Source organism: Lonchura striata, chromosome 1A (assembly GCF_050655825.1).
Source record: "Lonchura striata isolate lonStrDom1 chromosome 1A, ASM5065582v1, whole genome shotgun sequence".
Classification (NCBI taxonomy): Eukaryota; Metazoa; Chordata; class Aves; order Passeriformes; family Estrildidae; genus Lonchura; species Lonchura striata.
Window position 1 is genome coordinate 34,025,124 of NC_140741.1, and position 12,964 is coordinate 34,038,087.

Here is a 12,964-nt window from a genome sequence, read left to right on the forward strand (position 1 = left end):
TAGTTCATTTTTGATGTAGACTGCACAAAAGAAATCGAGCTACAAAATGGTTTATGGATATTTAACAGCTCCTCTTCGGAGTGTTGTCCTCACTAAATGTCAGAGTTTAAGCCCCAGCTAAAGCACTGGAAGGAAGGTTGGGTTTCATCCCTGACAAGTGATGGAAATCAATATTAGGAAATACCCTGATATATTTTTAACCTGTTTAATTATTTTAATTAACACACAGCTGATTGCACTCCAGGAAAAAAACAGGTAATAGCTCGATTCAAATATGATCTTGTTCAGCAAGATGAACTATCCTCATGGGTGACTGAGAGTACATTGGTCATAATAAGCTGCTTGGTTAGACAGAGAAGAAAATGGCATTTATGTTTCAGGTGTCTGCTCACTAAATGTTAATGGACTAATGTCTGTTACATAATGACAATCCCAATGAGACAATGTTAAGGATGCAGATGTTTCTTCTTTGAGAAATCTTGAATTATTTATGTGCTTTCAGAACATTCTTATAGCTAATTGCTTTTGGCTGTGAGTTTGTACACTGGGTGTTAGATTTTTTTGGTAAACTATCTACATTGCATATAAGCCTTAAATAGGAAATTGTTTAGTTCCTTCATTCTCTCTGCAATCAATTATTTCAGCTATGGTTATGTGACACTGATTTTGTTTGCTTGTTTTCTGTTCACTTTTATTCTAGCAATAGATCATATCTTGAAAAATAATGAAGGCTTAGAAAAGAACAGAGATACTAAGATGTCAGTAATGATATCTGAGAAATATGGCCATGGTCTAGGACTTCAAGAGCCTGGAGACAGAGGAGAAAAATCACAAATAAATGCTCTCTTGGAGTTGGCAGAGCAATCCTTGTATTGGGATGAAGCCCATTATCTGGACCTTTTCCCATTTTGGTGACATTTTTACAATTACTCTAAGGATGGTTATCTTAACTCACCAGGATGCTGCCTCACTTCCCAGGCAGCTACTACCTGAAGCAAAGAGCTTTTATTTGCTTTTCACTGGCCTCAGGAACCTATTAATACAGAGGCTGCTTGAGAGGCTGGTCAAACTCTAAAAACATTTGTCCAAAAGCACCTGGAAATACAAATGGCTCTTCAGATGTCCACTTTTTCTGCAGACAGCCCTTGCAGCTTAACTAGTTCCTGCACATCACATTCTGCATTGATTGCTGCAGTAGTGTGTGGCTTTCTTTGATAATTTTCCTTGTATGAACCCCACTACCTTTTGGGCACAACTTTCACCGAGCTCCACATTTCCCTTCCCTCACGTGGTTCCATAGCAGGGGGATTCTTCTGGAGTGGATAGGGAAGAAATCTTTCTTTCTGAGACTGTACAGGTACTTGTGAGTTACTAGTATTAACTAAGTTGTTTCCGTATCTGAAACACTTTATTGTAGTGTCCTTTGACTCCTGCTTGGCATGTTTTCATCCTAGCATGAAGTAAAATGCTCAGATTAGATTTTGAAGCAAACAGCCGTAACTCATCTTTGCCTTCTCACATTCAGTACGTGCAAGCTGATGAGAAAAGTCTGGTATCATCTGGAAGATACTCTCTCAATTGTCAGCTTGATAGGCTTTTACCTGAAACCTGACAAAAAATGTGACTGTGATCAGCAGTGCTGAAATAAGTAAATCTTTCTGGGACTAGTAAAACAAAACCAACAAAAACCATCCTAAACAACATAACCAAAACAATAACCTTCCCCCGCCCCCCAAAAAAATAAAAGGAAGAGGGAAAAAAACCCTAACCAAGCAGTGCCACACTGCAGGAAAAATGAACAAGTCGGATAAAGAGGATCCCTGGTACCTCACGATAGTTAATGGTGAAGACAGGTACAGGCAGGGTGCACCCATGCCATGTAGTTCTCAAATATGTCTTTGTGAGTCCTTGTATACACTGAGATAAACTGATGATTTATGGTCAGAAGACAATTATTCTGTGCTTCCTAGATAATTAGAGTTTTAGGTAAAAATCTTGGACACTCCTGAATGTCCTCAATCTCTTCTGATCTCTTTGAATGACTTTATATAGCTACAGGTTCTTGAAAGAAGTTTTTTATTTTTTGCCAGAAGAATCATGACAAAATAAATAAATGGTATAAAAACCCTTTTAATCTGGGAATGTTCTCATAACATGGTTGTGTTTCTGGGATCAGCAGGTGATCCTGATTTAATGGAGATATTCATGTCTACTTAAAGTGTATTCGTTTTGATAATACTAAAAAATTACTTGTGGTTGTATTTGTGGAAAAGACTCCTCACACTTTCACTCCCACTTATGTCCCAGCATATGTGTCAGCTGCTTTTTTTTTTTCTTTTATTTTTTTTGTGTGGAAAATCATAACCATGAACTCGTCTCAGAGGAATTACAAGAAATGTGCTTGCTACTACTTGTGCTGCAAAATATATTTAAAAAGAAAGAATGCCCAACTACAAGATTTAAAAATAAAATATGCACATATACTTAATAACACTAAAATCACCATTTTCCACCAAAGAGTATTTGATACAATCCAGTATATAATACTGTGCAAACAGAACTTTATGCATCTATTCACACATTTTTATATGATGAACCTAACTACCCTCTTCTAACTTTCAGTACAAGCTGTTAGCTTGTACTAATGTCATATCACCCTGCTACTATTTTAGTATGTTACTTGAGTAGTATTTATCTCTCAGCTGAATTTTATACTGGGCGTTGATCTTTAAGGGATTGAGTGATCTGTTCCCATTGCATACAATATCCGTTCCCTGAGCCTGTTGGCTTTTTTGACTTGCTGGATTCTTCAGCTGTAGAACTGAATCAATCTTCTCTGGCTCACAATATATGCTGTAGATTTTAAGATGAAACCTGTCCTTATGGATTTTTTGAGTACAGAATAAAAAGAAGCTGTATTCTTTCAAATATGCTGGTAGCACTGAGCTTTTTGGCTACATGTAGAGAAGACCAAGATTTTTGTCTCACTCTCTCCCTCCTCTCTTCTCCTCAAAACTCCCTCCCATGTGTGGACAGAGCTGTCTCTTATCCAGAGGTGAAAAGAACAAAGCTAAGGTGGCAGGGGAGGTTCAAAGGGGCTCATTTTTGTTCTTCAGTAGCTCTTTCCCCATCGGAACCTCATTCATCACATTCTTTTCCTAGGATTGATGGATGCTTCTGACAAGGCCACAGTGATAATTCCTGCCTTGTTGTACCACATACCTCTGAGGTAGCTGAGCTACCTCTCCTACGCCTCCCTGCTAGCAGTGGAGTAGGGAAGGTCTCTCACACAGCATTGTCCCACCACTGGGAGGAGAGGTTAAGGCATAGCCTTGTTGAGCAGAGAATGGGCTGAGTCCAGACTGGGAGACACAAAACTGCCTTCTCAATTCTGTGTCACCATAGCAGGCGACAGACTGGTGTCTACCATTTTTAATTCTTTATCTGGCAAAATTCAAAGTTTAATCTGTGATACAGTCATATTGCAGCTATACATATTTTCTGCTAGTAAACTCAAGGTGCTGTAAGGAAAGGAGCTAGAGTTTTGTGTTTTTATATTCTGGATTGACTTATTTGTTAGAGGGTAAGGACAAAAATGTCACCACTGTAGTGTATTTGCTGAGACTGGCCAATAGCAGATTCTGGGGGAGAGAAGTAGGGAACAAGGAAAATGTAGATTAATTTTTCTCCTGTATATACTTGAAGTTGTAGCTGAAGGACTGCATGAACCAGAGTTTGCATTTAGATCACTACTTTTAAAACCTACTGTTAGAGCAACTAGTTAATGATGGGGCAAATTGCTTTTTACTACTCCTATACTGTTGATAGCTAGAGTTCAGTCTCATTGCTGAATTTTATTCATTTCAGGGTAAGTTTTACGATGCATGTCTCTGTGCTTGATGTAGGAAGAAGCTCTAATAGATTCTGTAAGGAAAAAAGCTCTACTTGTTGTTTTTTTAAATACTATGGGCTTTAGGTGCTTGTCCTAGCTGATGTTATACAAGAGTGGAAAGAACTGTTCCTTTCACATAAATGCACAATTTTAATTTTTTCACTATGCTGAGGTCAAAGACATCAAATAAATTATATGCTTCTGTGCAAAATCACAGCTTAAGTTCTCATCCATCAGCTTCAAAAATGAAAAGTTGTGCTGCCTGACCGGGAGTTAATTTATATCAGTTTATTTCAATACCAAATTGTTTACTTTATCTATAAGCCTTGTAAAAGGGTACCACCATAATTTGTATTACATATACTCTAAATTTGTATATAATTAATTTATTGTACCACTCCTAGGTTCTCTTTCATTCTATTTTGTGCATTCATACATGAACAGCCAGAATTTGCCCTGTGGTAAGTAAGATAAATTGCCTAAACATGGGCATCAAATGCCATTTAAGATACCCCAGGGTATCCATCTGGCCTCCAGCTGCTGCCTCAGAAAGGCACAGATTCTCTGTCATATGCATATTCTGCATATCTGTGTGGATGTATCCAGTATCTTAGGACATTTAAAATGTCAGTAAAGGTCTGTATTTAATGAAAATGGATGAAAACTTGTTTTATTGTCCTAGTCTTGAACTGAAATATATAGGGTAAGCACAAAAAGACATCTTTTCAGATTTTGAATATGTGGAAGACAATAATTATTTTATATTTTAGTAACAGTGTTGTTCATTGTTTTAAAATGTCTGCTGTGTGGAGATTGAGTGGATAACAGCTTTATTATATTACATTATACCTCAATAGCATGGTACACTGTATATTCTTTCTCTGACAGCCTGACATTCAAAAATTAACTTTTGCTAGTTCTGATTAGTTGTTTATAATTTTCTCTGTGTTTTTTTTTTTTTCTATTAAATGTTATAACAGCCTGTATTTACTCTTTCCATTTATTCAATTTCAACCTTCTATTTAATTTGTCTCATTGACTAACATCTTGCTTAATTTTTCTTTATGCATTTTTCTTCTCTGGGAACTTTTGGTACTGAAAGTTCAAATGGTTATTCTCCCTCTTTTTACTTTCCTGAGAACAATTTAATTAATGTACATCTTTGTAGTACTTTTTTCTTTTAAAACCTACTTAGAATGAAATTATCATAAAAAAAAAAAAATCTGAACCCTTAGCTCTAGTACTTGAAACTATTTGCATGAATTAATGAAATAAGAGTTGATCCTACAAATCTGAGGAGCCTTTCCATAAAGCTGAATGCTAAGAGATGGTGCATTCTGAAGTTTTGATACACAATATTTAATTGTATTACTGTGCACTACATAACTGCTTGACTTCCATTCTCCTAAGCCTACCATTGAATCCAGGCTTAGTTCTTTAGATTCATAGCAGATAAAGTAGTTTATGTGGAACAGCTCAAAGGATGAAGACTTAGGTAATTTTAATTTCAAATAGAAACCAAGAAATTAATATAAATCCATAGTCATATGATTTCAGAAATAAAAGATTTGTATCTGGTATCATGCTTTATAATGAAATCTGCTCCACTAGAGTTTGAATATTTTGTAAATGGCAGTTGTGAGACTTATCAGCACAACCACTTTTCTACACTTGTGTCAATGTACTGAAGTAACAGAGCCTCATAATAAAAAAAAATTAAAAGATTTTCCTATAAGAAGAATCCAAATGTGTTGATTTAATTTAAAATATATTTTTTAAATAAAGTTCAATGCTGTTCTTAATTTAAGAACTTTTATATATTAATCATTTTTATATGCACTTGGCCAGTACTATACATGAACTTGTGGTTTACAAGTAAATATCCACTTCTTTTCCATGAAATGTAAAGAGAATTTCACTGGAAGGCATTGGCCAGGGGCACACTGTAACCTCACAGGGATCTAATATTGCAGTCTGCAGTACAAGAGGAGATATTTTAGAATCATGTGAAATGTAATTTGACAATATAGGCGCATGAAGGATTAGTTAGTTGCTGAGCAGCATCTCAAGAATATCCAAGTACATTTTTAAAGATTTCTTCAGAAGAATGTGAATTTTCAAGTCTAGTGCATAAAGGACCTCTACTACAACAGCTGCCTATCAGAAAGGGTCCTCCTTGATATCTATGTAAGGCATTGAAAATTCAAAAGGGCCCATCACAGCTTTGAATCAAATTTAAAAACCTCATACATTTTACCATTTTTTCTTCTTTAAATAATTTCTCTGGCTATTTTAACCTGCATTTTGAAAGGCTCATAAACATCTGAGGTCACAGAAACATTATGAAATGTCTAGCTGAGGTGCTAGTTTAACATCCAGCTTTGTTTAATGATGATTGCTGCAAAGTGGGAAGGAGGAGGGAGAATTTCTTTAAATACCAGAGTATTACTTTATACCTAAAAATTGTAAAATAAAAAAAATTGTAAATAAGTCCTCAGCAAAAATGAGTTAGTTAACTAAAAGTTAGTTAGTCAGTTAAAAATGAGGTAGCAACTATGTCTTTATATTAAAAAACCCCAACCCAAACCAAACTAAAAAAGATTGGTGTGAAGGAGAGATGAAGAATGTCAAAACTCACACATGATTTTCCATAGTTAGCCAAGCTTACTATGTAGTCTGGAAATTCTACCAGGTACTTTTGTTCTAGACATCCAGAATAAATTAAAAATTTAGTTAAAATGGTGACAGTATGAGTCATTCATGAGTTAAAATTACATGGGGCAACATAACCACATATAGAATATAATATGAAAAAGCTCAAAGACATAGTTCCCTCATTTCTCTTTAGCTATTTTATTAAATGATTTCTTTAAAAAAAATTAAAATTTAAATCAGTGGAATTATTTTTTAAAAAGTAGCCTGCTTTCTCTATTCTCTGTGGTGGTCTACACTAGTATTATAGGAACATTTATCCTGAGCAAAAGTAGCATTTTTCCTATGATGGTTTCCACTGAATGTGGTTCCCAAATGAAGCTAGCCAAGTTCATTCTCTAGTATAAATACCTTAGTCAAGAACTGTTTGTTATAGTTTCCTGAAGTACTTTTTATCTAAGCTGGATTTATGTAGTCCTGGGTCACTACCTCAGGTCTTTGTTGTATTCTGTGTTACTTTCTCTCTACAGTGTGTTAAATTTAAGTTTTGCAGGTAGATCTCAATAAGAGGAGCATTTAAATTGTCTTAAACTTGAACTACGATGCAATTCCCTGCCATGGTAATGATAGAGTATATGTGGCACTACCAAATACCAAGAGTGTTCAGTTCTGCATACCTGGTTATCAGAAAAAGAGACACTTCTATACTTCCATGGCATTTGTTCAAGTGCGTATACTGAATCCAAGTTTGCCTCCTCACATGAAATTTGTTGTTATGGTCAGCTACAGTGTTTCTGCACATGGTTTATTATCTGCTCTCTCTACAGTGTTAATCAGTTTTTTCCACAGAAGTATGCACTTTAATTTAATGGACTATCCAGCAAAATATATTTTCTTAGGAAACCTTTTCAATTTGAGGACTATCCATTCTCAGATGCACTCTTCATTCAGGTCATTCACCAGAGTATATTTTTCTTTGGATGAGATTAACATTTTTAAAGAATATTAATTAACCCTTGGTAGTTTGTTTATAGCCTTGAGGCATCTAGTTTGTCTTACATTTCATTCTGCCCTTACACTTTCAAGACTTCTGCTACCATCTTGCATTCATTGTTTTGGGAACCACTGGTCAAATCCACAGCTTTTCTTCAACTGCCTTTAACTTTGCTTTCCTGGTTATGCAGCTAATGGTTTATTAGCAAAATCCAGTCATGCATATATCATAGTTATAGTTCATTAAATGTTTAATTCCACAGTGGAATATGAATATAAGTTATGGATTAAAGGAATAGTCTCCTTGTTAACAGAATATACAAGTTATGGCAGCATTGCTAAACACAATCAAATATACTCTAGAACAGGCACTGTGACTATTACTGCACTTTCTAAAATCTGCTGTTTAACAAAGGGATAGTGTTTTTTTCTCAGTGTTAGGGAGTGTAAATCTTCTGTGACTTACTCTAGCTTTTAGCAACCCTGATTTTATTAACTTGACAAAGGTTGTTTGACTTTTGCCACATGGGAAAAATCTTTCTGGACTCGGTGAGGCTGCTGAATTTAGCAAGTTTCTATGTCCCTGTTGATTGTGGTGCTCAAGATGAGATGCTGTTGTGCTTTAGCTGAGAACAGCACTACATCCAAAAAAGAAAGGTAGTTCTGCTTTGGAATAGTCAGTCACTTTGTCTGTGTGTTGTGGATTAACCCCTGCAGCTGACATCACACAGATTTGCTCCCTCCCCCACCAGCTGGACTGGGGAGAGAACTGGAAGGGTAAAATTGAGAAAACAGGTGGGTTGAGATAAAGACAGTTTAATAACTGAAGCAAAAGCTGCACACATAAGCAAAGCAAAAGGACTTCATTCACCACATGCTATGGGCAGGCAGGTAATTTGTCCTCTCCAGGAAAGCATCACACATAGAGTAAGTGATTTAATGCCATCTCCCCAGATGTCCCCTTCTCCCTTCTCTCCTCCAGATTTATATACTGAATGTGATGTTTTATGGTAGAGAATAACCCTTGAGTCGGTTGGGGTCAGCTGTCCTGACTGGTCCCCTCCCAACTCCTTGTGCATCCCCAGCTTCCCCAATGGTTGAGTGGGATGAAAAGCAGAAAACACCTTGACTCTATGTAAATGCTGCTCAGAAACAGCTAAAACATCCCTGTGTTGTCAAAAATTTTTAGCATAAATCCAAATCAGAACCCAAATAAACCTACTATGAAAAACTTAACTTTATGTCAACCAAAACCACAGAAGATATTTCTAAAGCCAGACATAAATTATAAGCTCATACTCTCATTGCTGAGCATAACAATGTTTTAAGTTCCCACTGGTCTTAATGTATACCAACAACATTTCCTATCTGTTCATAAAAATGTCTGTTTTTCCATGAGGTCTTTAAAAGCTGCTGAGTGGAAGAAGAATTCTATTGTTCCTATACAGTCATGTTTTGAAGGTTACCTCCATAACTATGTACCAACAACAGCTGAGGATGTGTTTGTTGGGTGGAAGAAATTTATTGCATCAACCTGCTGTGTGACCGGTGAAGAATAATTTTATTGCTTGAAAGATTGTAGACTATGATTTTTCTTGCCCTTCATTCTGTCAAAAGAATTAGGATCAAAGCATGAAGACCTTTCCAAAATTTTCTGTAGATTCTCTTCTATCTTCATGGGGTCTTAAGTCTTTACCACACATAATTTTTGATACTCTTCTTCCATGATTGCTCACATCCAATTTTTGCAGCCAGAATTTTTCTGGCAGAACTGTGAAATTGGCACAGTATTTAATGTGCCACTTGTCACTCTCAAAATACTGTTTATTTCACTGGGTATCAATTTTATATGAAAGCTGTTATACAAAACAAAATGCTTTAGAGAACAAAATACTTTATGGGAGAGAGACAGAAGAATTGATGTTGAAATCTTGGAGTGTGTATAATGCTCCTACTTGTACTAGCTTACTCCTTCTTGATAGGTACCCAGAAAAAAAAAAAAAGTTTTTTTTTTTTTCATTCTCTGGAAACCACTCACAGTGGACTTAGTGCCTCTGGGTGATATATTAACATGTGTTATAGTGTAGGAATTTACTATGAACTGGCTATTCTTTTCTTGGGTGTTTACATGGAGAAACATGAAAATATTGTGGGGGAATTTTGTGTTGGTTTGGGTTTTTCCCCCAGTAAAGATAAATTTCAACAGTCACTAAAATAGAACATTAGCATACTTGAATTTTTGTTCAATGGACCTCAACTATAAATATGATTCACCTATATATAAAAATCTGGGGAAGGGGTGTAGCTTTTGAAAAATCTCTGCAGTAGTGCAGGTCCTTGATGTCACCTTGAAGGAATCCATCAAAATATGTTCTAATTTGGCTGGTCTGGTTGCCAAGGTAGATGTGTAGTTTTCAATCTTTGAACATTTTGTTGATCAAATAAGAACAGTGTCAATTTATAACTTTTGACAGCTTCAGCAATGGCCTTTTCTGTCAGGCAGTGTCATGTATAGAGGAGAGAGCAACAAGCACAGCTGATGTACTTAATTTATTTTGATAAAATACTTTTTCATAGGTGGTCAATGTTAGAAATGGCATACTTACTGTGACACAATTTAAACATTTGCATCTCTAGATCTTTTATGAGTATTGGCTCCTAAGTTGAGGATATTAACAATATTTTTGTACTTAATTGGGAAATTTTTAATGTAGTTCATCACAAGATTGCTATTTTTTGCCTACTGCCAAGTATACACATCCTAAAGTGAAATTATGTCTTTCTCCATGTCAAAATAAATGTCTCAGTTTCTGTTTTATCCTAGAATTGCCTAATGTTCTATAATACACACACAAAACAGCTTTAACCAAACAATCAGAGAAAAAGACTGCAAAGGATTATGTTTTAAAATTATTTTCATAGAATCATAGCATAGATTTTGTGATGATGATAATAAACTACATTTTGTTTTGGGAAGGTTTCTGAATTTATTATATACTATATTTGCATTATGAAGAACCTGGTCAATTTCTAATTAGTATTTTTTCTTTAATGTATATTTTTAAAATTTCAAGGGTATTTATTGCCTTTAATATTTTTTTCAGGGAGTGCTGGAACACCTGTTGTTTTCAATGAAAATGGAGATGCTCCTGGACGCTATGATATTTTTCAGTATCAAATCACCAACAAGAGTACAGAATACAAAGTAATTGGTCAGTGGAGTAATCAACTTCATCTAAATGTAAGTACACTGTGTCTCTTAGTATTGTCCTGCTGAAACTCTCTGCTCATGGCTTGGATGGGCACACTGTTCACTGTGTAAAAAACTTGGCTGGAGGGCCAAGGCATCCTGAGAGGACAGTGAATGGAGTTAGTCCAGGTAGCACCTGGTCACAAGTGGTGCTCTCCTGGAGTCAGTACTGGGGCCAGTTCTGTCTAATGTCTTTATCAATGATGTGGATGAGGTTGTCAGTGCACCCCCAGTAAGTTTGCAGACAAGGCCCCAGTTGAGCAGGAGTGTTGATCTGATGGAGAGTAGGAAGGCTCTGCAGAGCACTCAGGACAGGCTGGATCAATTGCCATGGTTCAATGAGGTGAAGTGATGAGCCCTACACTTGGGTCATAACAACCCCAACAGTCTGAGGGCAAGTTTCTGAATGTGAAACTGCCCAGCAGAAAAGTCCATAGAGTGTTGGTTGACACAGCTGGTTAGCATCTGGAGTGTGCCCAGGCCAATGGCATCTTGGCTGTATCAGAAGTAGTGAGGCCAGCAGGACCAGGGCAGTGACTGTCCCTCTGGACTTGGCACTGGAGAGGCTGCAGCTGATAGATTCATAGAATCATTAAGGTCAGCATAAACCTCTGAGGTCATTGAGCCCAACTATCAATCAAACACTGCTAGGACACCACTAAACTATGTCCCTATGGCCACATCTACAAGTCTTTTAAATATCTTTAGGGATGGTGATTCCATCACTTCCCTGGGCAGCCTATTCCATTGCTTGACCACCCTTACAGTGGAAGAAATTTTTCCTATTATGAAATCTAAACCTGTCCTGGCAACACCTTGAAACCATTTCCTCCTGTTCTGTCACTCAATACCTGTGAAAAAAGACTGACCTCCACCCATCTACAATCTTCTTTCAAGTAGTTGTAGAGGCCATTAAGGTTCCCCTTGAACACTACAACACATTGAGGGTCTGGGGCATGTCCAGAAAAGGGCAATGAAGCTAGTGAAGGGTCTGGAGCACAGATCTTGTGAGGAGTGGCTGAGGGAGCTGGGCTTGGTTATTCTGTTAAATAGAAAAAGAGCTTCAGGGGAGAATTTACTGCTCTCTACAACTACCTGAAAGAAATAACTGATGGGACAGGGGAAACTACTGGAAGTTGCACCAGGGGAGGTTTAGATCAGACATTGGAAAAAATTTCTTCAGTGAAAGGGTGATCAAGCATTGGAACAGTTTGCCCAGGAAAGTGGTCACCATCACTGGGGGTATTTAAAAGATATGTAAATGTGGCCTTTAAGGACATTGTTTAGTGGTGGATGTGGCCATGTTAGGCCAATGGTTAGATTTGATGATCTTATATGTCTTTTCAGCCTAAATGATTCTATGCTACTACCAATCGGATTATGATACTGACATTGGAGAACACTCATTTGAGTATTCAATTATTTTAAACACTTTAAAATTATTATTTATTCTCTGGCAGCTAGCAGAACAAAGCACTTCCTCTCTGTTCTTGAGAAGACAGTAAAATATTGCACAATAGCCTGAATCAAATTCTTTATATTTTCAAGTCAGATGGGTCATGTAGTTATTAACTCCTTCAGATGATATTTTTGAATAATTTTATATCTGTTGTTCCTCAGAGAGATTAATAAGTTAGGCAAGGAAATAATAACTCTTCCTTTAAAAAAAGGTATCATACAAAATGATGGGGACAGTTAAATTGCCCAGGTATTTCAAATAATATAAGAGGATGGAAATGTATCTCATAAAAGACAAGTTTGAATTCTAACCACTTCTGATTTAGTTAAAACATTGGGATGATGAACTACTGCAATAAAAACATTCCTTGAATATAAAGGGAGACTTTAATGCTTTTCTACATGAATAACCAGGATTTGTATTGTTCCTTATTATTTCATAGCAGAAGGAAAAAAATACAAACCCACAATTTACCCATCTTTAGATGGTGTTTTCAATTGTTGTCTTAATGCGTTTTGCAAGTTTTGGGATAGTTAAATTCCACCTGTGCATGGAATTATATTTGGGATGAAAATTGCTGTCCTAACAAAATTCAGAGGATATATTCATAGATTTGTATGACAGATAGGCATCAGGGTTTAATTGAAATTTTTGGGTCCAAGGTATTTCCTCCTGGAACAAGATGTCTCCATGCAAAGAGAGAAGAAGAAAAATTAAG

At 36.4% G+C, this 12,964-nt stretch overlaps 1 protein-coding gene across 5 annotated transcripts in view; it reads left to right on the plus strand.

Moving 5' to 3' along the window:
• The window catches only part of GRM8 (glutamate metabotropic receptor 8), a 316,002-nt gene that overhangs the window by 236,220 nt on the left and 66,818 nt on the right, over nucleotides 1-12,964 (plus strand). For all 5 annotated transcript variants that reach the window (XM_021555217.4, XM_021555218.4, XM_021555222.4 and 2 more), the window contains one exon: nucleotides 10,642-10,778. In XM_021555217.4, the coding sequence (XP_021410892.1) occupies nucleotides 10,642-10,778 (137 nt within the window). The remainder of the gene's footprint in view (nucleotides 1-10,641; nucleotides 10,779-12,964) is intronic.